Consider the following 26,136-nt stretch of genomic DNA (forward strand, 5'->3'; position numbering starts at 1 on the left):
CTATTTATACACTCACCTTTAGTAAGCTAGCCATGGTGCTCCTCCGTCAACTTTAGGGTTTTTAGTTTCTCCAGCAGCTGTAGTAGGAGCATACACCCGTTTTCTTCTTAGTACCACGTCATCATTAAATACTTGTTTACGAGATTCTGTATTCCTAAACATCTCTCGTGGAGTTGAGGTTAAAGAGATGAATAATTTAACCAGCGGTAATTTTTCTCGTGGGAATACAGAGCGGTGAATTGTCATTTTAGTTAAAATATCATCAATTATGTTTATTCCAGTCACTGGCATTTGCAGATTCCCATTGACGTCCCATTGCACCATCTTGCTTTCATCAAAATAATTCAACAGCGAAGTAGCATAATCATGATCTTTAGCTTTCAATTTTAAATGTACCAAATGTACTATTGAAGGATTAACTCGTACTGAAACTGGTGCTACTGGAGTACTTGTTCCTGGTGTTGGAGCTAGTGATGGCGTTACTTCTGCTTTTTTAACTACTACTACTTTAGCCGGTCCCTCATCGATGGATTTGCGAGGTACTAGATAATATTCTTTCATTTTTTATTTATTAAATATCCTGGTAATTAAACTAGCAGCTATGGGTAATAATATACCGAGGATACTGCCTCCTTTACGAGTCAATAAAATACGCTTTTTGTTTGAAATTGAGGGTTTCTTGCAAGCCAGCGAATGCAAGGTGTCTCTGTATTTCTTCAATTTGACTATAACTTTCTTCTTAACCGGAAGCCTATTTTTAAGAAAATTGTTGAAAATCTCTGACAAGCAATGAATATGTGGTTTTTTAAACTGAGCAATCAATTTTTTCCTGGCTGAGGAATTGAGTTTGCTCAGCAAGGTCACCAAGTCTTTGTACTTGTATACTAATGGCTTCTTCATATCTTCAACAAATCATCAGCATCAATCCACTGATCAAATGAAGAATCGTAGCCTTCGTACCTTACTTTATACTGTAATTTATTATTGGGTAAAGTACGTTTGCGTAGGACCTTCTCAATATTAAATGCAACTGGTAAATGGGTTAGGGTTAATTCTTCCTTGTAAAACCCTCCGTCAATAGGCTTGTTATTCAAATCTTGTAAAAAATATAATGGGATAGGCTGGCTTTTATCTATACGAATAATTCTGAAAATTTCTTCGGTGTTTTGTCTAGCAAAACCTTTCTTGAATGTCGAAAATCTGTTGGAGAGAGTAATGCGAACTGTGTCCCCGACAGCTAGTAGCGAACTAAGACCTGCTTTAGGTTTGTCCTTACTTTTATACATGAGATTGAACTGTTTCTTTATATCTTGTGGACGAGATAAAGCATGAACCTCAACTGGAGTCCGACCACCTAACCCTCGGTGGGGTGTTGTGTTATACGCCTTTATGATATCAGGCAATATGGGCAGATATCTCGAGGTATTGTGCGCAGTCATATATTTATAAATCTTGGTTTTCATGGTACGTATAAAGCGTTCAGCGATGGCGGCTTTTGTTTCTTGAGAATATACGCTATACAGTTTAATATTTTTAGCTGCAAGCATTCGTTGCATATGAGAATTATAAAATTCTCCTCCTCGATCTGTATTTATTTTACGTATTCCTTGGAAATATGAGGATTCCAATATGTTTTTCAGAGCCTTACTCACAGTCTGTCCATCTTTGCGTATCAGAGGTGCGACTTGCGCATACCGTGAAAAAATATCGACACAGACGAGAATGTATTTAATATCATCATTGTATTTGGCCAATAATCCCATTTCTGCTAAATCACAAGCTAAATATATACGGGGTTTAGGACTCAGCACCTTTCTTCGTAGAAATTTGCGAGGTTTTAATGCGTGCAAAGTGTAAGCTTTAGACGATTTCAAGTATTCTTTGACATCTGATAAAGTAATATCTGGCTTTAGGGTTTTAGCTTCTTTGTACAACCTATTGACCCCCCCTAACCCTCCTGTGGATGAGGGGTTATAATAAATTTTATCTAGTACGTGCTCCATCTTCTAATAAAGTGATATCTAATTGTATGGTTTTAGCTGTTTTATACACCCGATATACCAACCCCCCTAACCTCCCCTTGTTGTTGTTGTTGTTGTTGTGGGGAACACATCTTATACACCCCACCCCCCTAACCTCCCCTTGTTGTTGTTGTTGTTGTTGTGGGGAACACATCCTATACACCCCACCCCCCTAACCTCCCCTTGTTGTTGTTGTTGTTGTTGTGGGGAACACATCCTATACACCCCACCCCCCTAACCTCCCCTTGTTGTTGTTGTTGTTGTTGTGGGGAACACATCCTATACACCCCACCCCCCTAACCTCCCCTTGTTGTTGTTGTTGTTGTTGTGGGGAACACATCCTATACACCCCACCCCCCTAACCTCCCCTTGTGGTTGTTGTTAAGTACGTTCACCATTGGTAAACAATTTCGTATGGATGCTCACCAACAATATTGCTACGGAAGGTGATGCGTTCAGGGGTTTTCACTCCTAAATCCACCAATAAATACCCATAAGGTTTACTGATGGCTTTCTTGTAGATATCTAAAAGCTTTTTAGAATCTTGTTTTCCAAATAACTGCCGTCCTAAAGTCTCAATTTGAGCTAAATCTCTAGATTTCACTAATATGAAATGGGAGGCGTTTAAACTGATACTTCTAGCATATTTCCCAGAGAAAAATATATTTTGGGTAATGAATATGCACGAAATAGCAAGATGTCTGCCTTTAGTGAAGATATCAGACACAATTTTGGAATTGGCAGATTCGATGAACAAGTCATCGATAATAATTAAAATAGGCGAATCATCTGTACGTTCATCTAAAGGGTTGATAATTTCAGAATGAGCTATTATTTTCTTGTTAATTACTGGATCGTCTAGCAATGCTCTGTAACTGCCGCCACATATAATAATACTGGAGAATTTCAGATGGTATTTTTGTACGAGTTTAGTGCACAAATAAGATTTTCCGCCATTGGAAAATCCTGCAATGATTATTCTGCTAGGTTCATTGAAAATATCAAGTTGTTCTTCAGTGATAGGTGAACTATCCATGACTCGTGTTGAGTTTGTACTGACATAAGTATGATAAGGTTATTATATTTAAACATGGGAGGTTTTCATAGAAACATCAAAGCATACATTTCATTTTTTTATTTTTTTTGTATAGAACATTTTCAAAACATAGGTTAGGGGGGCGCGGTTTTTATAAAAACATCAAAGTATACATTTCACAATTTTTATTTTTTTATGTACAACAGAACATTTTCAACATAGATATACAACAGAACATTTTCAACATAGATATACAACAGAACATTTTCAACATAGGTTAAGGGAGACTGCATTTTCAGAACATCAGTGATGAGTCAGGTGCCCCGCAATTTTTCAAACATCAATGACAGGTTAGGGAAGGTAGCAATTTTCTAAACATCAATGATAGGTTAGGGGAGGTAGCAATTTTCAAACATCAATGATAGGTTAGGGGAGGTAGCAATTTTCAAACATCGATGTCAGGTTAGGGGAGGTAGCAATTGTCAAACATCAATGATAGGTTAGGGGAGGTGGCAATTGTCAAACATCAATCTCAGGTTAGGGGAGGTAGCAATTTTCAAACATCAATCTCAGGTTAGGGGAGGTAGCAATTTTCAAACATCAATGTCAGGTTAGGGGAGGTTGCAATGTTCCATCACCAATTTCTTCAGTCACTAATTGTGAGGATACGTCTTGTTCACCAGTGCATCGCGTTTTCCCCACATATTGAATATGGGATGGAATCCACGTCTCACAGGACGTGCAGCAGCAGGTGCAGGTACATCCTCCTCCTCCTCCTCATTCTCTTCTTCATGAATTTCTGCTTGAGGTATATCGGGGTGTCCATACGCCAAAGACTGTGTAGGACTCAGTACATAACGTTTATCGTCAAAGGCGGACAATCCACGTTTTGTAGTGAGACAGGTACACATACGGCCTTTAACATTCCTAATAGATCTGGATTGGAACCTCTGCCCAATATTTAACTCTAAAGCACTTTGGAAAGCAGCATGAGTGAGTTTAGACTGATGATAAGTGGGAATTCCTTTACAACGACAGATCTGAACCTGATCTTGAGTGAGAATGGAGTACATTTTAGGCTTCAATGCAATGAGTTCTTTGATAATTTTGGCCCCAACTTCCGATTTTAACAAACCTAGTTGACCTTTGCGAGAGTCATCGAAATAGGGATTTTCAGGAGGGAAATTGCTGAAATCCATATGCTGAGATAAAGGCAGTTTATTTAATTCCTCAAAAGCATTTGGACAGCTTAATTCAATCAAATACGAATCTGTATCCGTATACAGCAATCTAGCTTTGTCTCCATAATGAGCTTTGACCGTATTGTACCAAAAATCATATAGGATCCTCTTAGCTATTTGTAAGATCTGGAACCCCAAATAAGTTGGTGTATTGACTTTAAGTGATTGTTTCTTAACTGTGCAAATGACTCTGTCTTCACTTAACAAAATGCTCCGTTTGAAGAACGGATTGCGTGCATGCTTTTGGAATTTGTCTCGTGATGTAACTAAATAATGCTGATCGCCATATTTACTCACATTTGTCAAACTCTTGCCGTAAATTGCATTTGATACTAGCTTGAAAGCTTTACCCTTAATGGCGCAAGGTGTATTTGCACGTTCACGAGCATTTGTTTCGACAAATTCCTTAAGGTACTTGCTCTGTTGGAATTCATAAACTGCATTTACCTTAGCCACTTCCAATCCCAATTTCATCAGCATCTGAAGCAAATCTAAACTCACCAAGTAATCTTTTTGAGGGAGATGTGAAGCAATTAATTTATTGTTTTTCTTGGGGAGTTTACGATCTTCGGTATTTAAAATATGTTTGCTATAATCGGACAAAAGATCAGTAGAAATATTAGCATGAGACAGGGTTAAGGGTAAGTCATCGGTGTATCGAGCCACCTCAGGTGCGACATGCTTGGTATCACACATGACCCAATACCCTTTATCCCCATCACATGTAATATTTTCCAATCCTTGTTGGAGCCAATCATCGCATTCGGCAGCAGATAATTTACGGATCCCGCCTTGAGGAAGCAGTTCTGTCATACAGGTGGCGTATAAGCCATTAAAATCCAAATACAGAATATATTTATCAGTGCTAGAAGGATCAGCACCCGTATGCTCATTTTGTACACTTGTGTGTTGCCGCACAACAGAGGTAAATCCGCCTCTTAGATTTCTACGCAATACATCGTACAAATGGGGATCAGAAATAGAGTCCAAGACAACTTGACTCTTAAACAAGAAAGCGTCCCATGCAAAACTAGATAACGAGACATAGTGTGTAATGTCTAACTTGTACAGCTCAAGCATGGTCTTGCGCCATACAGTAAACACATCACACAATAGTCCAGTATCTACTTTCAAATAGACCTTTAAGTAATCCCCAATGGTCTTGCATTCCGCTAATCTAAAGACTTCTTTAGCCTGTGTATAATCACTCTCGCTTATGGCCTCGTGTTTTAAACTATTGAAAAAGGCTTCGGGAGGAGGAAGAGCTAGTTCATTTAATTTCTCCAAAGATGAAATGTAGTCATAACAGAAGACCTGTTTGCCTGTCTTTAATAAATGGTGGGCAGCTACAGGGACGTCATCTAGCATAACTGAGGTGTAAGTGGTGGGTTTACCTTCCTTGATATGTTCTTTAGCTAGTTTTTCCAGCCCACCATTTAGTAAAGCCAGACTATCCATAAACCGAAGTTTACCGATATCTACTTTCATGAACTTAAATCCATCTTTGGAGGCAATGTCAATTTCACGGTTAGGGACGTTAGACAATTCATTTAAAATTACCCCGAGGTCATAAGCCGCATTGTGAGAGAATGTATATAAATATTTATATGAGTTTCTGCATAACATGTTACACCTTTGGCAATAGGCAGCTAGATAATTATTAAATTCAATAGCATGATCATGATGACGGTGCTTGTCCATAGCTGATTTAAATGGACTATAACACATTTCACATGTGGTCTGACGTCTATAGGCTTGCCAATGTTCACGTGTCATAGATATTTTGTATTTAGGCATGGCAGATTTGATTCTCTTCCATGCTTTCTCCAAAGTATCAATGAAATGATTTACAGGGTCATCCCCCATATACGTTAATTTTTCCACTACCTCCAATTCCCTGTTGATGATGATAAAAGCATATGCCACAGCTTTGTGACGCTTCTCGATCATACCTTGGGGATTGGAGGGGTCCAACAAGCACTCGAAATCATAATATGCCGTGTGAGAGGGTCCATAAGCACGACCGTAATTTTGGAACTTGATTTTATGACCTTCAGGGTAAAATTTCAATGTTTGTTTAACTTCGCATGACTCTTCATGATCCCGCATATCATCAGGTGACAAATGAATTAAACAGGAATGACAGTAAATATGATTGTTAGGGATCTCACATGAATGGCTGCGCATGTTGCGAACATACTGATTGAAATCTTTAATGAGCACAAGATGCTGATCCTCTAACATGAGCAAAGGTACTTTACGGGCAGAATGTTCTCTCCCTTTCCTAGCTAAGCTAATATAGTACCTATTGTCTTCACGAGTGAGCACATAGATAAAAATACTTAATTTATTTATGCTTTCAATTTTATTAATATTGTCATACGTTATGGGAATTTCAATATCCTCACTCCAACGGACGAATCTAAGACACCACCTGGATGACTTGGAACATCTGCGGATATTATCTAATGTCATCCCCCGAGCTAGACATATATATGCTGCTAAACATTGGATCAAACATATATTTTGCTCGCCTTTAGGATTGAAAACATAATGTCGACCACGTAATTTATCTGGATAAGGCACGTATTCTCCTAGACGGATGGGATGCTGAACTGCTATAGAATTGATATAAAAACCAGAAATGCTCTGTATACCTAGACTCGAACCTTCTGTCTCGGCAAAGAACTCTTCTAACTTATTATCCAATTCAGCGATCCATTGATCTACGACAACACTAGCCTCATGCCTAGATACAGTGCGTTGCTCGGCCCTTATAGGTAACTCTCCCTCAAAATCAGGTTCATTTTCTTGATTAAGCCGTTGTAAATTGAATGTAAAATCGGGGTATATCAAGAGGGCAGGAGGGAAATTGGGATGAACGGCATCAAATAAGGATTCTATTTGGTGAATAAAATAATCACGATATATAGTCAAATAATGGGCAGGATCTCCTTGGGCATGATCTGGGATGCTATATGAATGGCGTATGTACCCCCCATTGAAATTATTTATCACTTCAAGCACTTCGGGTTGAGGAGGAGGAAGTAAAACATCTACCTGCTGTTGCTGTTCCTGTTCCTGAGGTGGCGGAGAATTAGCGATAGGCTGGCTGGCATCCATATCTGAATCTGCTTCCAAAACTAAATGCAGGGAGTCGTCTTCATCCTCCAGTTGCGAACCTATAAGTAACAATAATAATGATTTTCAGTCAATAAAATTTTAATATAGGGAGTTAAATAATAATAATAGCATTATTGAAATATGAAAATAATAATAATTAATGTGTATGTTACTTACAATTAGAACTTTCCATGTTGTCATTATTTTCTGGTGTCGGTGAGCGAGCTCGGCTCGTGCTTGGCTCTTCACCACCTCCTCCACGAGGATATTCCTCCTCTACCTCCACTAACTGCTGAGTTGGCGAGCCTAAAATCATATAAATGATCATGTAAATAATAATTGAAGATGATAAGCGAGGTATTTATATAAATATATCTAACAAGAATTGGGAATAGTTTAATATTGCAGAAAAACTATATTTAACTTACTTTCGTACTGGACGCTTTGGTTCGATGATGCATCTGAGTGCTCTGAATCAGAACTAGTATCAGACTCGGAATCGTCTAGATACATGCAAAATGGACATGCATCAGGGTTGCGACCTGTAGATTTTAATTATTCTATATAGTTATGCGTATTTTTTAAGGAATGCTGTATAGCTCTACGACTAATTGTAAATAATAATTCTTACAAAAATTTAGCTGCCGTAATTTAATAAAGAATGTATTTTTTTGTTCAGAATATTAATACAAATAACATCTGAAGCTGCTGTTAAGTAATTTTTTTTTCAATAGTAACTATAAATATGCTATAACTCACAACATATCTATGGGAAATTTCTACAGTTGTCATAACCACACTGATACTTACGGATAGAACAAATCACTTTGGAGCACGATGGACAAATCTTATCAAAATGTCCACGAGGTATTTTAAAGCACTGCTCACAGTAAACAACACACTGATGCCGAGGATTGGCGGTGAAGGTTATCCTACATTCAGCACATTTCGCCTGGCACACGTGGAATGGCCCTAGTTTAGGAGCCTTGCAAAGTTCACAAATATACATGGTCGATTTGATAGATACAAGACAGCGAAGTCGGATATTGCACAAGTGCTGGAGCTAGTTCAGAGTGTTAGCACAGGAAGCCTGAGTTGGACTGTCCTTTGGGCTGGGGGGAGGTCCTTATAAGGTCAGCTTGCCTGCTGCCAGATGTACGATCCTGCTTAAATTGCGGTACGACATTTGGGCTGCTGTTATACTTTGCACTTATTACAGAATTATTATTACAGTCATGGATGATTAAATGCATATTCTTTAACCTCTGATTAGGTTAGGTGGGGATGGATAGTCTAGTCATTTTTGAATAATAACATTAAATACACATGCCAGTAGGACGCCAAAGGGCGCATTGGTTGTCTGGTGACGTCATACATAGTTGACCAGTAAGGTACTGTAATACCTTCAAACCTATATGCTAATGACCATCAATACATTGTCCCTATACCTGAGGTCGCTTTTCACGATGTCACTAAACAACAACAACAATAACTGTTCTGTAGAATGTATTTGTTTGTTATAAATAATATGTTAGGTTAGGTTAGGTTAGGAAGGTTTGATCGGGTTTATGAATAACAGAAAATATAAGTAATGAGCGAAAATACGAGCTATTGTAGCTGAATATCAACTCTGATGAAGCATAGAGTATAGGTGAGGTATTGAGCCTGATTAAGAGTTCACACTTATGTGTGAACCTCCTGGGATCCGCATTTAGCGCGCCTCGCGCCACATTAGGGATGATGACGTCAGAAACGAAGGCTTTATTTCAAAACATGAGAGGCTTGCTTTTCATTGAAGTCACCATGCCTGGCAGGGGACTGTTAGTTTATACAGTAATGTTGGATTAGTACTGAAATGGCATTGAAGTCACCATGCCTGGCAGGGGACTGTTAGTTTATACAGTAATGTTGGATTAGTACTGAAATGGCATTGAAGTCACCATGCCTGGCAGGGTACTGTTAGTTTATACAGTAATATTGGATAAGTACTAAAATCGCATTGAAGTCACTACGCCCGGCAGGGGATTGTTTTCATACAAATGAAAGATAGTAAGTTTTCATTTTTATTTTGCCCTATGCTCAATAAGCAATTTCTGAAGAAAGATTGACAAAGCTTAAATTACATTCTCTAGAAAGGAAAAGAAATAGAGGTGACATGATAGAGCTGTGAATGAATGGACATGATAAAGGGGGAATATTAATAGACTATTAAAATTATCAACACTAGACAAAACATGAAACAATGGACATAAATTGGAATAAGTTTTAGATTTAGGAAAAAGACCTGGGTAAATACTGGTTCTGTAAACAGGGTTTGAAGTCATTTCTTATGTTATTATTATGTAATCTTAGACAATGGGAAACAGTACGGCAATACCTTATTGAGAAAACGAGCTTATAATGATTAACGCCATTGCACATTAGGCTTGACAGAAGGCAGCATTTGAATCCCCCTTTGCTATAAATATTGAAAATGGGAATAATTACACTGCAACAGAAAACGGACTTATACAGGGAAAATGAAGACGGGGTGACGTCATTATCCATTAGCGATGCCTGTGCAGGGTTGCTCAGGTAACGAAATATGATGGGGCCAGGAGCCGGCCTTTTAATCCCGAGGTAAGTTGATGACGTCATTGACCATTGGCTATGCCTGTGCATGGGTCAGGCCATGAAAGAAAATTTGAGAAAACCCTGGGGCCAATGACCGGCTTTTTAATCCCCTTTAACATGCCTGTGCAGGGTCACTAAGCTAACGAAATTTGGGGATGACTGAAGGCGGCCGTTTAATCCCCTTGAGCGAAAATGGCAGGGGCCAATGACCGGCATGGAGAAAAAAAGTTCGTAAAACCCAGGGGCCAATGACCGGCATGGAGAAAAAAAGTTCGTAAAACCCAGGGGCCATAGACCGGCATGGTGAACACAGTTCGTAAAACCTAGGGGCCAATGACCGGCATGGTGAACACAGTTCGTAAAACCTAGGGGCCAATGACCGGCATGGTGAAAACAGTTCGTAAAACCCAGGGGCCAATGACCGGCATGGGAAAAAAAGTTCGAAAAACCCAGGGGCCAATGACCGGCATGGGAAAAAATCAAAATTGCCGGTCATTGGCCCGGGGCCAATGACCGGCATGGGAAAAAATCAAAATTGCCGGTCATTGGCCCGGTTTACACTACTGACGGGGCGTGGGGTGGACGGGGCGTGGGGTGGACGGGGCGTGGGGTGGACGGGACGTGGGGTGGACGGGGCGTGGGGTGGACGGGGCGTGGGGTGGACGGGGCGTGGGGTGGACGGGGCGTGGGGTGGACGGGACGTGGGGTGGACGGGGCGTGGGGTGGACGGGACGTGGGGTGGACGGGGCGTGGGGAGGACGGGACGTGGGGTGGACGGGGCGTGGGGTGGACGGGACGTGGGGTGGACGGGGCGTGGGGTGGACGGGACGTGGGGTGGACGGGGCGTGGGGAGGACGGGGCGTGGGGAGGACGGGACGTGGGGTGGACGGGGCGTGGGGTGGACGGGGCGTGGGATGGACGGGGCGTGGGGTGGACGGGGCGTGGGGTGGACGGGACGTGGGGTGAACGGGGCGTGGGGTGGACGGGGCGTGGGGTGGACGGGGCGTGGGATGGACGGGGCGTGGGGTGGACGGGGCGTGGGGTGGACGGGGCGTGGGGTGGACGGGGCGTGGGGTGGACGGGGCGTGGGGTGGACGGGACGTGGGGTGGACGGGGCGTGGGGTGGACGGGGCGTGGGGTGGACGGGGCGTGGGGTGGACGGGGCGTGGGGTGGATGGGGCGTGGGGTGGACGGGGCGTGGGGTGGACGGGACGTGGGGTGGACGGGGCGTGGGGTGGACGGGACGTGGGGTGGACGGGACGTGGGGTGGACGGGGCGTGGGGTGGACGGGACGTGGGGTGGACGGGGCGTGGGGTGGACGGGACGTGGGGTGGACGGGGCGTGGGGTGGACGGGGCGTGGGGTGGACGGGACGTGGGGTGGACGGGGCGTGGGGTGGACGGGGCGTGGGGTGGACGGGGCGTGGGGTGGACGGGGCGTGGGGTGGACGGGGCGTGGGGTGGACGGGGCGTGGGGTGGACGGGGCGTGGGGTGGACGGGGCGTGGGGTGGACGGGGCGTGGGTGGACGGGGCGTGGGGTGGACGGGACGTGGGGTGGACGGGGCGTGGGGTGGACGGGGCGTGGGGTGGACGGGGCGTGGGGTGGATGGGGCGTGGGGTGGACGGGGCGTGGGGTGGACGGGACGTGGGGTGGACGGGGCGTGGGGTGGACGGGACGTGGGGTGGACGGGGCGTGGGGTGGACGGGGCGTGGGGTGGACGGGACGTGGGGTGGACGGGGCGTGGGGTGGACGGGGCGTGGGGTGGACGGAGCGTGAGGTGGACAAAACATGTCTGAACGAGGCGACTGACTCTTAATAAAGCGAGATATGAGATCAAGCTGACCAAAAAATATAATATTTTAATTGAGAATTTTGTACGAACAGCATTTTAAAACTGACGAACATTATGTTATGGTGCTGCGTGTGTGAGGAAGCGGCTGGTTGAACCCCTTCACACCCACCAATAAGGCCCAACAGGTTCCGGTAACCAAACGTTACTAAACTTGATGTCACAACTTACCATTGGTTCACACACGTCACGTGACCTCATGACGGGAGTGACGTCAGAGCCCTGCTGAGGATAAAAATAAATATCTTAATACATGGAAAATAAATACAGCAACTTCTCACATACAGCTGTATTTTGAATTAAATAAAATATTCAACTAGTCGTTGATGAAGGAAATAGTTCGTGTGGAGGCCAGATGCCTAGGGCTAACCTCGCTAACTTTTCAATATCAACCATTGGAGGGTATGGGAATGTCATCGGTCAGTCGGGGTCTGCCTTAGTGCCACACACTTAGAAATATCGGCATCTATAGGGACCCCCAGCGATTTTCATGAAGACTGAAATAGAATCAGGGAATGTTTTCTGTAGAGTTTCATATACCCCTCAAGTATATGTTTCAAATATCTTGATGTCTGTTCAAGGTTGAATGTAAGATGCACGGGGCATCTTATATTACATACAACTTCTCCTAATACAACTTCTCACTGTGAAATGTGATTGTAAGGGGGGGAGGGAAGAATGTCATAAGAGGTCGGGGGGGTCGACCCCTTTGCCCCTCTTTAAGGAGGACTGCACCCTATTTGGAATTCCAGTGACACGTATGAAGCCTAAAATGGGTGTTTTGTTTTCTATCGTGTTTTTCGACCGTTTTTCTCCTCTTCATATTGAAAATTACATACAACGTAACCATTATTAAACTATGTTTTCTAAACGTTATGTACAATGTTCTTTAAACGTTATGTACAATGTTCTTTAAACGTTATGTACAACGTTCTTTAAACGTTATGTACAACGGTCTTTAAACGTTATGTACAACGTTCTTTAAACGTTATGTACAATGGTCTTTAAACGTTATGTACAACGTACTTTAAATGTTATTACAACGTTCCTTAAACTCTATGTACAACGGTCTTTAAACTCTATGTACAAGGGTCTTTAAACTCTATGTACAACGGTCATTAAACTCTATGTACAGCGATCATTAAACTCTATGTACAACCGTCTTTAAACTGTATGTACAACGTTCTTTTAACTCTATGTACAACGTTCTTTTAACTCTATGTACAACGGTCATTAAACTCTATGTACAACGGTCATTAAACTCCATGTACAACCGTCTTTAAACTGTATGTACAACGTTCTTTTAACTCTATGTACAACGTTCTTTTAACTCTATGTACAACGGTCTTTAAACTCTATGTACAACGGTCTTTAAACTCTATGTACAACGGTCATTAAACTCTATGTACAACGTTCTTTTAACTCTATGTACAACGGTCTTTAAACTCTATGTACAACGGTCTTTAAACTCTATGTACAACGGTCTTTAAACTCTATGTACAACGTTCTTTTAACTCTATGTACAACGGTCTTTAAACTCTATGTACAACGGTCTTTACAAGTTATGTACAACGTTCTTTAAACGCTATGTACAATGTTCTTTAAAAGTTATGTACGTTCTTTAAAAGTTATGTATAACGTTCTTTAAACGTTACGAACAACATTCTAACAACTATGGTCTTAAAATGTACCAACTACATGGTTACAACGTTGTAGCAACATAACACTTTTTCAAAAATACTTGTGGTTCTACCATGGGGTCCCTGCCCGAGGCCCTGCCCGAGGCCCTGCCCGAGGCCCTACCCGAGGTCCTGCCCGAGGCCCTGCCCGAGGCCCTGCCTGAGGCCCTGCCCGAGGCCCTGCCCGAGGCCCTGCCCGAGGCCCTGCCCGAGGTCCTGCCCGAGGCCCTGCCCGAGGCCCTGCCCGAGGCCCTGCCCGAGGTCCTGCCCGAGGCCCTGCCCGAGGCTTTGCCCGAGGTCCTGCCCGAGGCCCTGCCCGAGGCCCTGCCCGAGGCCCTGCCCGAGGCCCTGCCCGAGGCCCTGCCCGAGGCCTGCCAATGGCCACGCCACCAGAATAATCTCCTGCTCTCCACCAGCCTTCTGCCGGCTCACAGGTCTGGCACGTGCCGACTATACGAGTCTACAGTCCTGGTTCTTTTTGCCTGATAGCTTTTGAACAGTTTCCAGCGTCTTATGATATTACATGTTCTATATGTGTGTGTGTGTGTGTGTGTGTGTGTGTGGGTGTGGGTGTGTGTGTGTGTGTGGGTGTGTGTGTGTGTGTGTGTGTGTGTGTGTGTGTGTGTGTGTGGGTGTGGGTGGGTGTGTGTGTGTGTGTGTGTGTGTGTGTGTGTGTGTGTGTGTGTGTGTGTGTGTGTGTGTGTGTGTGTGTGTGTGTGTGTGTGTGTATGTGTACTCAGCTAGTTGTGGTTGTGGGGATTAAGCTTTGGCTCTTTGGTCCCAAGAGAGAGTGTGAGGTGAGGGAAGAGATACGACGGGAGAGAGGGGGATGGGGGGAGAGACAGAGGGGTTAGGAAGAGGGGTGACGAGGGGAAACAGAGACAAAGAGGGGTGGAGAAGAGAAGAGGGGGGGGGGCAGAAGGACGGACAGGGACAAGACATAGAGAGAGGAAATTTAAAGGCCTTACCATCTGTGTCTGTCTGTATGTCCAATGTTGAGGGCCAGACGCCTAGGGCTAGCTTTACCCAATTTTTCCCATTAATTGCTGTTGGGTATGTGCATAACATGGGTGGGTCGGGATTGGAGTCACAGAAAACTCGAAAAATCTTCTCAAACAATATGATAACTGAATTTAATATAATTATAATTATTAATATTATTTTTTCTTTATCAGAAACTGTATGCCCTCTTCATGAAAAATCAAAAACACAAATTTTCGATTTAAAGGGTAGGTATTATGACTTGATTTTTTGTTTAATTATTTCATAATTATTGCACACACGTTCCTATATTAAACAAGAATAATAATATTAATAATTCAAAGTCGTCATATATATAGTATGACAAGATTTTCCTTTGACACAAATTACAACTCGTCCATGTTGTGCACTTAACCAACAGTAATTACTGACAACTGGGTAAAGCTTGCCCCAAGCTCCTGGCGCTTAACATCGGTCACTCACTCATTTCCTACTGTACTCTTGGAAAATGTTTAAAAATTATGATAGTACTCTGATTATTTTTCGTTTTATTTCTCGTATGTGAATACTTACGCATAAATGAATCACGTGTTTTTGTTATTAGTCTAGCATGCATATATATATATATTATATATATATATATATATATATATATATATATATATATATATATATATATATATATATATATATATATATATATATATATATATATATATATATAGCTCATAAAACAGAAGAAAGGGTCCTGAAAGATATTGTTAATAGAAACGTTATCCCTACAGACAAAAATCAGAGGATACAACTGACGATTTACTATAAAACCAGAAAAACGGCCAGCCTACTCATGAGAAACTCAAACCCAGACACAAAGCAGAACGCTTTAAAAGAGACCAACGTCGTCTATGCCTTCAAATGCCCTCTTGGGGACTGTAAGCTCCAAAAAACAGTATATAGGCAAGACAACAACATCTCTTTCTAGGCGTTTAACGATGCATAAGCAACAGGGCTCCATTAAGGAACATATAATCTCTTCCCACAACCAAACCATCGCCAGAGAAATCCTAGTAAACAACACAGAAATCATCGATAGATACAGCGATAGCAGACGGCTTGACGTTTGCGAGGCACTACACATTAAAAAGTCAACACCAGCAATCAACAGCCAATTAATGCACAACTATATTCTACCCACCTCAAGACTCCGCTCCAATATAGAAGCATCAAGAAATATGGACCAATAGGCTTTCTATAATCACTTCTATTCAATACCCATTGTTTCGTGTTCTGTCTTGTGTTGATGAAATTAATACCCTATTAATACCACCTCACCCCATCCACTTCACTCAAATGTAGATATAAACAAATCGGAGATGTGTAAGTTCTATTCAGTTGTGTATGTGTAAACTAAAGTCTTTGAAAATGTAATAAGTTTTATGAAACGCGCTCAAGTGTCGCGTCAGACTAGAAATAAAAATGAATTTTGGAGAATTGATTTTTGAATTACCACCAACAGTGAAAAGAAATGTACGAAAGATCGAGAAAATTCGTGTTAGAATTATTAATCTTACTTTTTCGGTCATTAATCTTACTTTTTCTTTATATATATATATATATATATATATATATATATATATATATATATATATATATATATATATATATATATATATATATATATATTATATATATATATATATATTATATATATGTATATATATATGTGTTGTACCTAGTAGCCAGAACGTCATACTCGGTATACTACGCAAGGCTCGATTTGCTTAATAAGCCAAATTTTCCTAAATTTATATGTTTTTCTCACTTTTTGTTATGAAATGATAAATCTGTCCATTTCATTATTTATAAGTTAATTTGTTGAAATTTGAGTTAAAACTAACGTAGATATATGACCTAACCTAACCTAACCTAATCAACCTTACCTAACCTAACCTAACCTATCTAAACCTAACCTAAACTAACACAACTAAGTCAATAATTTATATTCGCAACATATTATAATAATAATAATAATAATTCAAATAAACTAATTGGAAACAATTTATTGAAAATAAAAAAATATCTCTCGGCCTATTAGGCAAATTTGGCCTTGCATAGCAGGCCAAGAAATGCGTTCTGGCTACTAGGTACGACATATATATATATATATATATATATATATATATATATATATATATATATATATATATATATATATATATATATATATATATATATATATATATATATTGTGACGATAATCTCCTTCAAGAGATTGAGCCTGCTCTTCCCTCCACAATTACGTCGTTGTGGTTATATAAAACTACTATGGAAGAAATGTCCAACAACGACAACAACACCAGCAAGGCTTGCCAGAGCGCAAAACGTTGCAGCCAGAGACACCTGTTCAGACTCAAACCGCCAAACTACTCGTTGATCGCTACCGGCCCCACTGATTGGTCGCCGGTCTGGCTGCACCTGCACTCGCCCCCCCATACTACTTGATGTCTGGGGTCGCCACGACCTCAGACCTCAGAATGTTCAGTGCTTTCGTGGTTATCACTCCTCCCAGCTAGACGTTAGCGTGTACTGAGAGAGGTGATAGCTTAAAGCCAATATTCCAGCACCTCCCAATTATTTCTGTGTTGCACTTCTTGTTATTTTGCCTTAACGTAACTTTTCATTGTGTCATTTAAGTATTCTTATTATTTTGATTGATTGATTTTATTATAAGAATTTGTTTGTGCATTTTATTCATGTTTTGATTTATTTAACGTAATTAAAATTTCATTGTTAAAGTTTACTTGTGTTTTGTGTGTCTTCTCCTTACCTTACCACAGACGAAGTTCCAGTTTTTTTTATTTTTTTTTATAACTATGTGACGAGGCCATACCCCTAGCCTTAAACAGCCGAACACCAACGCGTTACCGTCACAATATATATATATATATATATATATATATATATATATATATATATATATATATATATATATATATATATATATACAAACCCTTATAATTGAAACTGAAAATATCAAAATTCTTCTTAAACTCAATTTTCTGGAATTCCTTTGATGTGTTCTCATCCTTATATAAAAACCTTGTTCGCTGCTAAAATACTATTATTTTCTAGTGTGCATTAACATTTAAACAACAGAGGCAGTGTTATTCTGAACGAATTCCGTGTTGCTTTTCATGAAATACTTACATCAGTCCCCCCCCTCCCCCCTCCCCCCCTCCCCCCCCCCCCCCTCCCCTTATAGGGGAAGTATTTCATGTATGAAGTTATTTACCTATTCCAAAATATGTCACAACATGTTTTAATTAAAATGGCGATGTTTACACCTGATGTGAAGCAAAGTGCAGGAGTGAGCATTCTGACGCATTGATGTAAAGTGTTATGAGCGTTTTGACGCATTGATGTTAAAGTGTTGAGAGCGTTCTGACGCACTGGTGAAGAACAAAGTGTTCGATTTAGCGGCCGGAGACGTGTAGCCAACGCCAAGTGCCGGTAACGACGCATTATTGAACACAAAACACTCCCGGATTAGACCACCGTCTCACACCATTTCTCCAAGTGAGATATATTTTACCCACCAACCCTCACGTTAATGAGACCATTTCTTACATCAAACCAGCAAGATGACAAACTATTCAAAAAGATTACATTATTATCTATTAAACCACTGGGCAGAGTTGGGCAGAGTTAGGCAGGAGCAGAGTTAAACCAATGGGCAGAGTTTCTTTCACCCTATGCCTCTGTTACCTAGCAGTAAAATAGGTACCTGGGTGTTAGTCAGCTGTCACGGGCTGCTTCCTGGGGGTTGAGGCCTGGTCGAGGACCGGGCCGCGGGGACACTAAAGCCCCGAAATCATCTCAAGATAACCTCAAGAAGATAACCACATGTTAGAAAGAACATTACTAGCTATTAAACCACTTAGGAACATGAGAATTAAGGAAACAACAAGGGTGGTATGGAGCCCATACGAGGCAGCTCTTATTAATATCCACCGAAACTCGTTTATTTGCATGTTTATAGGAGCTGGAGGAGGACATTATTTCCTATTAAACCCAAATTAGATGCCATCGAGAATGAGATTCTGATCCCATCATGTCCTGGGGCCAGATTCACGAAGTAGTTACGCTAGTACTTACGAACCTGTACATCTTTTCTCGATCTTTGGCAGCTTTGTTTACAATTATTAAACAGTTAATGAGCTCCAAAGCACCAGAAGGCTGTTTATAACAATAACAACAGTTGATTGGGAAGTGTTTTCATTCTTGTAAACTGTTTAATAAACGTAACCAAAGCCGTCAAAGATTGAGGAAAGATGTACACGTTCGTAAATACTTGCGTAACTGCTTCGTGAACCTGCCCCTGAAGTATATCGTATATCTTATCCTGTAGATTGAGAAATACTTCAACCGGCTTCTCGGTGGATTGAAGACTGTATAGCCTTGAGGGCTGGCCATGTGCTCGCTGTATTAGACTGGGTATGAAACGTAACTGCCTTGTGAATGATCTCTGACGTCTGGAACATATGCTCTCTGGAAGGAAGATGGTTATGCGAGTAAAAGCTTGTCCACGTACATTTATAAAACGTACAAGTGTCAATATTAGCAAGTAGTGATGATTAAATCAATGGCCGAAATGCTTGAGAAATTAAGCTTTAAAATTTCTGATGGGAGAGATATTAAGATGAAATCCACTTCTAAAGGAAGATATTAAGATCTCCTTTAAGATAGTCTATAATGTGGATATCACGGGGGTGACAATATGTGGCCTTTACAAGGAAATATGTACAGTACATATGTACAAGTATGTACATACCCCATCAGTAAGACACTGTCTCTCTCCATATAACATTGATCAACTTGAAAACGAAATTAGGAACCGTAATGCCTAACAAAGGCTCTTTGCATTAGCAAGCGCGGTTGTCAGAGCCGTTTGTTGTAAACTATCATTTCCTGCTGGACGTCCAAAACTGTATGTGTCCGTCACTACACACCGGGGCCGTGGTAAACAAGATTTAAACATTCCCGCGCTAATTCCAATCCTAAACAGCTGCAGAATTTTTTTTATCGAGTTCGAATAATTGCCGAGCGGTTACTTTGAACACAATTGTGACTATAATTTGTATAATGTTTAAATAATCACAGAGAGGTCCCTTACATCCTCCAAGTTTAAATTTGCTTTCAATATGAGGAACCTTCCAGGGCCCGTGAGAGTAGAGGCAATATACACACACACAAACACAATCACATCAGCAGCATATAGTAAGCTGGCGAACATCAGGGCGGCCCTCGTGACCGTAGACAACTGTACAAAACACCTTAAACAGCACATGTTGGACCAGAGGCAGAGTATGCAGCACTGGCCTGGAGCCCCAAGCTTATAAAACCTATTCAGAAAGAATGGAGCCACCACGATGAAACTAAAAAACTCCAACAATAGGAGAAAGACAGACTACATGATCCCGACATACAAAATACTTAGGAATATCGATGACATAGAGAGAATGTTAAGGTGGAGCAGGAACTTAACGAGAGGCCAGGGGCCAGATTCACGAAGCAGTTACGCAAGTACTTACAAACCTGTACATCGTTCTTCAATCTTTGACGGCGTTGTTTACATTTATTAAACAGTTTACAAGCATGAAAACTTCCCAATCAACAGTTTTTATTGTTATAAACAGCCTCCTGGTGCTTCGGAGCTCATTAACTGTTTAATAATTGTAAGCAAAGTCACCAAAGATTGAGAAAAGATGGAAAGGTTCGTAAGTGCTTGCGTAACTGCTTCGTGAATCTGGCCCCAGGCGTGGAAGTCACACACACGAGACATAGGGATGTGAAGAAGCACTTCAACAGTTTAAGGTCAGCAAGCAAATGCGACGAACTAGAAGGATAAATACTAGAGAGACTAATATTCATACTCTACATACATATATATTCATAATATTCTATAATATTATTCATAATATTCATACTCTACTCTAGCAAAAAGTCAGAACATCCTTCAGAAACTTGAATAAGGAGCTTTTAAGATCACTATATGCCGCCTATGCCAGTCTTAGAGTATGCCGCCCATGAGAGTCTTAGAGTATGCCGCCTATGCCAGTCTTAGAGTATGCCGCCCATGACAGTCTTAGAGTATGCCGCCCATGCCAGTCTTAGAGTATGCCGCCCATGACAGTCTTAGAGTATGCCGCCCATGACAGTCTTAGAGTATGCCGCCCATGCCAGTCTTAGAGTATGCCGCCCATGACAGTCTTAGAGTATGCCGCCCATGACAGTCTTAGAGTATGCCGCCCATGACAGTCTTAGAGTATGCAGCCCATGCCAGTCTTAGAGTATGCCGCCCATGACAGTCTTAGAGTATGCCGCCTATGCCAGTCTTAGAGTATGCCGCCCATGAGAGTCCTAGAGTATGCCGCCCATGCTAGTCTTAGAGTATGCCGCCCATGCCAGTCTTAGAGTATGCCGCCCATGCCAGTCTTAGAGTATGCCGCCCATGCCAGTCTTAGAGTATGCCGCCCATGAGAGTCTTAGAGTATGCCGCCCATGCTAGTCTTAGAGTATGCCGCCCATGCCAGTCTTAGAGTATGCCGCCCATGCCAGTCTTAGAGTATGCCGCCCATGCCAGTCTTAGAGTATGCTGCCCCATCGTGGAGCCCCCATCTAAAGAAACACATAAGCTAAAATATATGCAGAAATTTGCAACGAGACTCGTCCCAGAGTTGCGAGGGATGATGTACGAAGAGAGACTGAAGGAACTAAACCTGACGACGTTAGTAAGGAGGAGGGAGACGGGGGGACTTGATACAGACGTACAAAATCCTTAGAGGGATTGACAAGGTGGAAACACATGAAATGTTTACAATGAATATCAATAGAACAAGGGGGCATGGATGGAAGCTTGAGACTCAGATGTGTCATAGAGATGTTAGAAGGTTTTCTTTTAGCGTAAGGGGCAGTAAATGGAACGACCTACAGGAGCAGCTTGTGGAGGCTAACTCCATTCATAACTTTAAAAGCAGGAATAATAGGGAAATAGGTCAGGAGTCATTGTATTAGACAACCAACGACTAGAAAAGCGGGGTCGAAGGGCTAGAGTTCGATTCCGCAGCACAAAAAACGAGAACAAATGTGTGAGTGTACACACACACACACACACACACACACACACACACACACACACACACACACACACACACACAGTTGTCCCTAAGTACACAGGAAGTACATCTTCTTGAGATCTTGAGATGATTTCGGGGCTTAGTGTCCCCACGGCCCGGTCCTCGACCAGGCCTTCGCCCCCAGGAAGGAGCCCGTGACAGCTGACTAACTCCCAGGTACCTATTTACTGCTAGGTAACAGGGGCATCAAGGAGAAAGAAACTCTACCCATTGTTACTCGCCGGCGCCCGGGATCGAACCCAGGACCACAGAATCACACGTCCAGTGTTCTGTCCGCTCAGCCACCGGCTCCCTACACATAGCAATAACTCCTACACACACTTTACATGGTCTTAGAGATTGGGACGCAGATACTTCCACAATGTAGTAAGAGTCGTTTCCTAATTACTAATACTTCCAAACTATAAAAAGCGCCTTTTATTCTACCAAAACCTTGATTTCGTAACCAGGCGAGTAATATTTTTTTAAATTTCCCGCTTCCCATGAGTAAACTGACGAATTGGCGCGTTGTCGTTCGTACACAGCCAGAAAAAAAACCAGCTTACGAATAATAATTAACATGTTGACCAGACCACACACTAGAAGGTGAAGGGACGACGACGACGTTTCGGTCCGTCCTGGACCATTCTCAAGTCCCTTCACCTTCTAGTGTGTGGTCTGGTCAACATACTTTAGCCACGTTATTGTGACTCATCGCCTCAATAATTAACATGTATTTATACCTCTTACCCGAAAAAATTTACCGTAAAAGATGTAGAATCGAGTTGTTTTTTCGAGAGATTTTCAAGTCTCTGGTGACCTGGCAGCCACTCTCCTCACAGCAAGGTCTTGATGATGTTGTAATCCCGTGTAAGAGCCGCGCCCAGTGACCCGGGGGGCAAGAGGCGGGCTGCTTATCTTCATCAGAAAGCAGTGCGGCTTAGAGGCTCCTGGAGGCGCAGTCAACGAAGATCGGGGTTACAAACCCGCTCGTGTCTGTAACGTGTTTGTAAACTCGTTCGTTCGGGTTACAAACATGTTACAGGCACGAGCGGCCTTCCCTTCCAGGCAACTTGTCAGGGTGGAAAGCGCCAAGACATTACTGTATAGCACTGGGAAGGGGTCAAGATAAAGATTAGGGATGGGCTGGGGGGAAAGGAATGGTGCCCAACCACTTGGACGGTCGGGGATTGAACGGCGACCTGCATGAAGTGAGACCGTTCGTGTAGGAATAATAGTCATTTTCTATACATTGAAGGCATAAGCAATTAGCAAATACCACTTATTACTCTGGAATAAAAAAAAATGTTACACAGTCAACTGACGTTTTAACGCGTTTGTTTTAATATTTTCATCCATGTTTAACTCGTATATAATTATTAATCTTTTAATTATTGTAATTACCAAATTCAATATAATTATATCTTTAATTAATATGATTAACAAATAATTTGTTTTGACCTTGTTCCTGATAGTTAAACTAAAATGTGTAGTGAATAGTAAATTAATTTTGATTTAGAGTCTGATTTTTCCTTTTCTTGCAAGTAAAATAAATTGCTGTTCTCGGTAATTAATTTGTTCATAGAATGAGAAACTCCACTAAGATTTGTAATTAAGATAAATGCACAAGATCTGGTATCATTATTATAAGTGTGTGTGTGTGTGTGTACTCACCTAGTTGTACTCACCTAGTTGTGTCTGCAGGATCGAGCATTGACTCTTGGATCCCGCCTTTCGAGCATCGGTTGTTTACAGCAATGACTCCTGTCCCATTTCCCTAATATACCTGGTTTTAAAATTATGAATAGTATTTGCTTCCACAACCTGTTCCTGAAGTGCATTCCATTTCCCCACTACTCTCACGCTAAAAGAAAACTTCCTGACATCTCTGTGACTCATCTGAGTTTCAAGCTTCCATCCATGTCCTCTCGTTCTGTTACTATTACGTGTGAACATTTCGTCTATGTCCACTCTGTCAATCCCTCTGAGTATCTTATACGTTCCTATCATGTCCCCCCTCTCCCTTCTTCTTTCTAGTGTCGTAAGGCACAGTTCCCTCAGGCGCTCCTCATACCCCATCCCTCGTAGCTCTGGGACGAGTCTCGTTGCAAACCTCTGAACTTTTTCCAGTTTCATTATATGCTTCTTCAGATGGGGACTCCATGATGAGGCGGCATACTCTAAGACTGGCCTTACGTAGGCAGTGTAAAGCGCCCTAAATGCCTCCTTACTTAGGTTTCTGAATGATGTTCTAACTTTTGCCAGTATAGAGTACGCTGCTGTCGTTATCCTATTTATATGTGCCTCAGGAGATAGATTAGGTGTTACGTTACGTATATAATATCATATATTCAAGCGCTTTAAGTGTTACACCCTTTCCATTTACTAAGATCTATAACGCTAAACCTGGCTGTCCTTCCCATTCCATCAACTCTACATGAAAAACCAAACCACTCAATTTAATCACTTCTATCCGACAAGAGAAGGAAAACAGCCCCTTTCATTCCACACAAAGATGGAGCCAACGTCTCCCCATCCCACACAAGGAAGAAGCCAACCTCCCCCCATCCCACACAAGGAAGAAGCCAACCTCCCCCCATCCCACACAAGGAAGAAGCCAACCTCCCCCCATCCCACACAAGGAAGAAGCCAACCTCCCCCCATCCTACAGAAGGAAGAAGCCAACCTCTCCCCATCCCACACAAGGAAGAAGCCAACATCTCCTCATCCCACACAAGGAAGAAGCCAACCTCCCCCCATCCCACACAAGGAAGAAGCCAACCTCGCCCTATCCTACACAAGGAAGAAGCCAACCTCCCCCCATCCCACACAAGGAAGAAGCCAACCTCGCCCCATCCTACACAAGGAAGAAGCCAACGTCTCCCCATCCCACACAAGGAAGAAGCCAACCTCGCCCCATCCTACACAAGGAAGAAGCCAACGTCTCCCCATCCCACACAAGGAAGAAGCCAACCTCGCCCCATCCTACACAAGGAAGAAGCCAGCCTCTCCCCATCCTACACAAGGAAGAAGCCAACGTCTCCCCATCCCACACAAGGAAGAAGCCAACCTCTCCCCATCCTACACAAGGAAGAAGCCAGCCTCTCCCCATCCTACACAAGGAAGAAGCCAGCCTCTCCCCATCCTACACAAGGAAGAAGCCAACCTCCCCCATCCCACACAAGGAAGAAGCCAGCCTCTCCCCATCCTACACAAGGAAGAAGCCAGCCTCTCCCCATCCTACACAAGGAAGAAGCCAACGTCTTCCCATCCCACACAAGGAAGAAGCCAGCCTCTCCCCATCCTACACAAGGAAGAAGCCAGCCTCTCCCCATCCCACACAAGGAAGAAGCCAACGTCTCCCCATCCCACACAAGGAAGAAGCCAACCTCTCCCCATCCTACACAAGGAAGAAGCCAGCCTCTCCCCATCCTACACAAGGAAGAAGCCAACGTCTCCCCATCCCACACAAGGAAGAAGCCAACCTCTCCCCATCCTTCACAAGGAAGAAGCCAGCCTCTCCCCATCCTACACAAGGAAGAAGCCAGCCTCTCCCCATCCTACACAAGGAAGAAGCCAGCCTCTCCCCATCCTACACAAGGAAGAAGCCAGCCTCTCCCCATCCTACACAAGGAAGAAGCCAACGTCTCCCCATCCCACACAAGGAAGAAGCCAACCTCTCCCCATCCTACACAAGGAAGAAGCCAGCCTCTCCCCATCCTACACAAGTGTAACGGGGGGTGGGGGAAATAGCTCTATCTTGTCCATTATTCCACCCCCCAGTTAACTAACGAGGCCGGGGGAAACAGCTCTCTCTAGTCCGTTATCCCGTCCCCAGTTAGCTAACTATTCTAGAGCACCTCCAGAGTTCCTAAGGCAACCTCTCTCGTTCAACACCTTGTAACCTAGGTATTTGACTACCTAGGTGCTAAGACTACAAGGCGCCGTAACTGGATCAGTTACCCAAAACTCTAGAGAGAACTCTAGAATACAAAATCATTGCCACAAACGTATAAGAGGAAACGAAAGGAAAGAAATGAAAAGTGAAGTAATTAGTGAGGGTTTGGGGTGAGAGGTAGAGAGGTGGGAGGAGCGAGGAGGGTCATTAGTTGAAAGTGAGAGTTTAGAGAGGGGGTGGAGGGAGAGGTGTAGATAGGTAGAAGTAGAAGAGTAGATAGTAGAAGTAGAAGAGTAGATAGTAGAAGACGAAATGCTGCCACCATCCATTCATGATCATTACATACAAGACAAGGAATGGAACTTGCCTGTATCACAAAATTCTCAAAAGATGTTATCATGAGTTCATTATTAGTATGTTCCCTCTGTACCATGTACTCATTAAAATCAGGGAACCAATAATCCCCGAGGCTTTCTCACCTCAACTCAACTCTAGGGACACAGTGAAAGACCATTTAAAT

General features: G+C 42.5%; 1 protein-coding gene across 1 annotated transcript; it reads left to right on the plus strand.

The window, feature by feature from the left end:
- Positions 1–24,233: 24,233 nt before the first annotated feature.
- LOC138363226 (nucleolar protein dao-5-like) lies at positions 24,234–25,505 on the plus strand. The gene has a single exon (XM_069322231.1). The coding sequence runs from the start codon at positions 24,234–24,236 to the stop codon at positions 25,503–25,505; it is 1,272 nt and encodes a 423-aa protein (XP_069178332.1).
- Positions 25,506–26,136: the final 631 nt, after the last annotated feature.

This window comes from Procambarus clarkii, chromosome 10, assembly GCF_040958095.1.
Source record: "Procambarus clarkii isolate CNS0578487 chromosome 10, FALCON_Pclarkii_2.0, whole genome shotgun sequence".
Classification (NCBI taxonomy): Eukaryota; Metazoa; Arthropoda; class Malacostraca; order Decapoda; family Cambaridae; genus Procambarus; species Procambarus clarkii.

Bases quoted from the DNA above. Each gene is read 5' to 3' on its own strand.
- LOC138363226 (XM_069322231.1), top strand. From the start codon at position 24,234: ATGGAGCCAACGTCTCCCCATCCCACACAAGGAAGAAGCCAACCTCCC.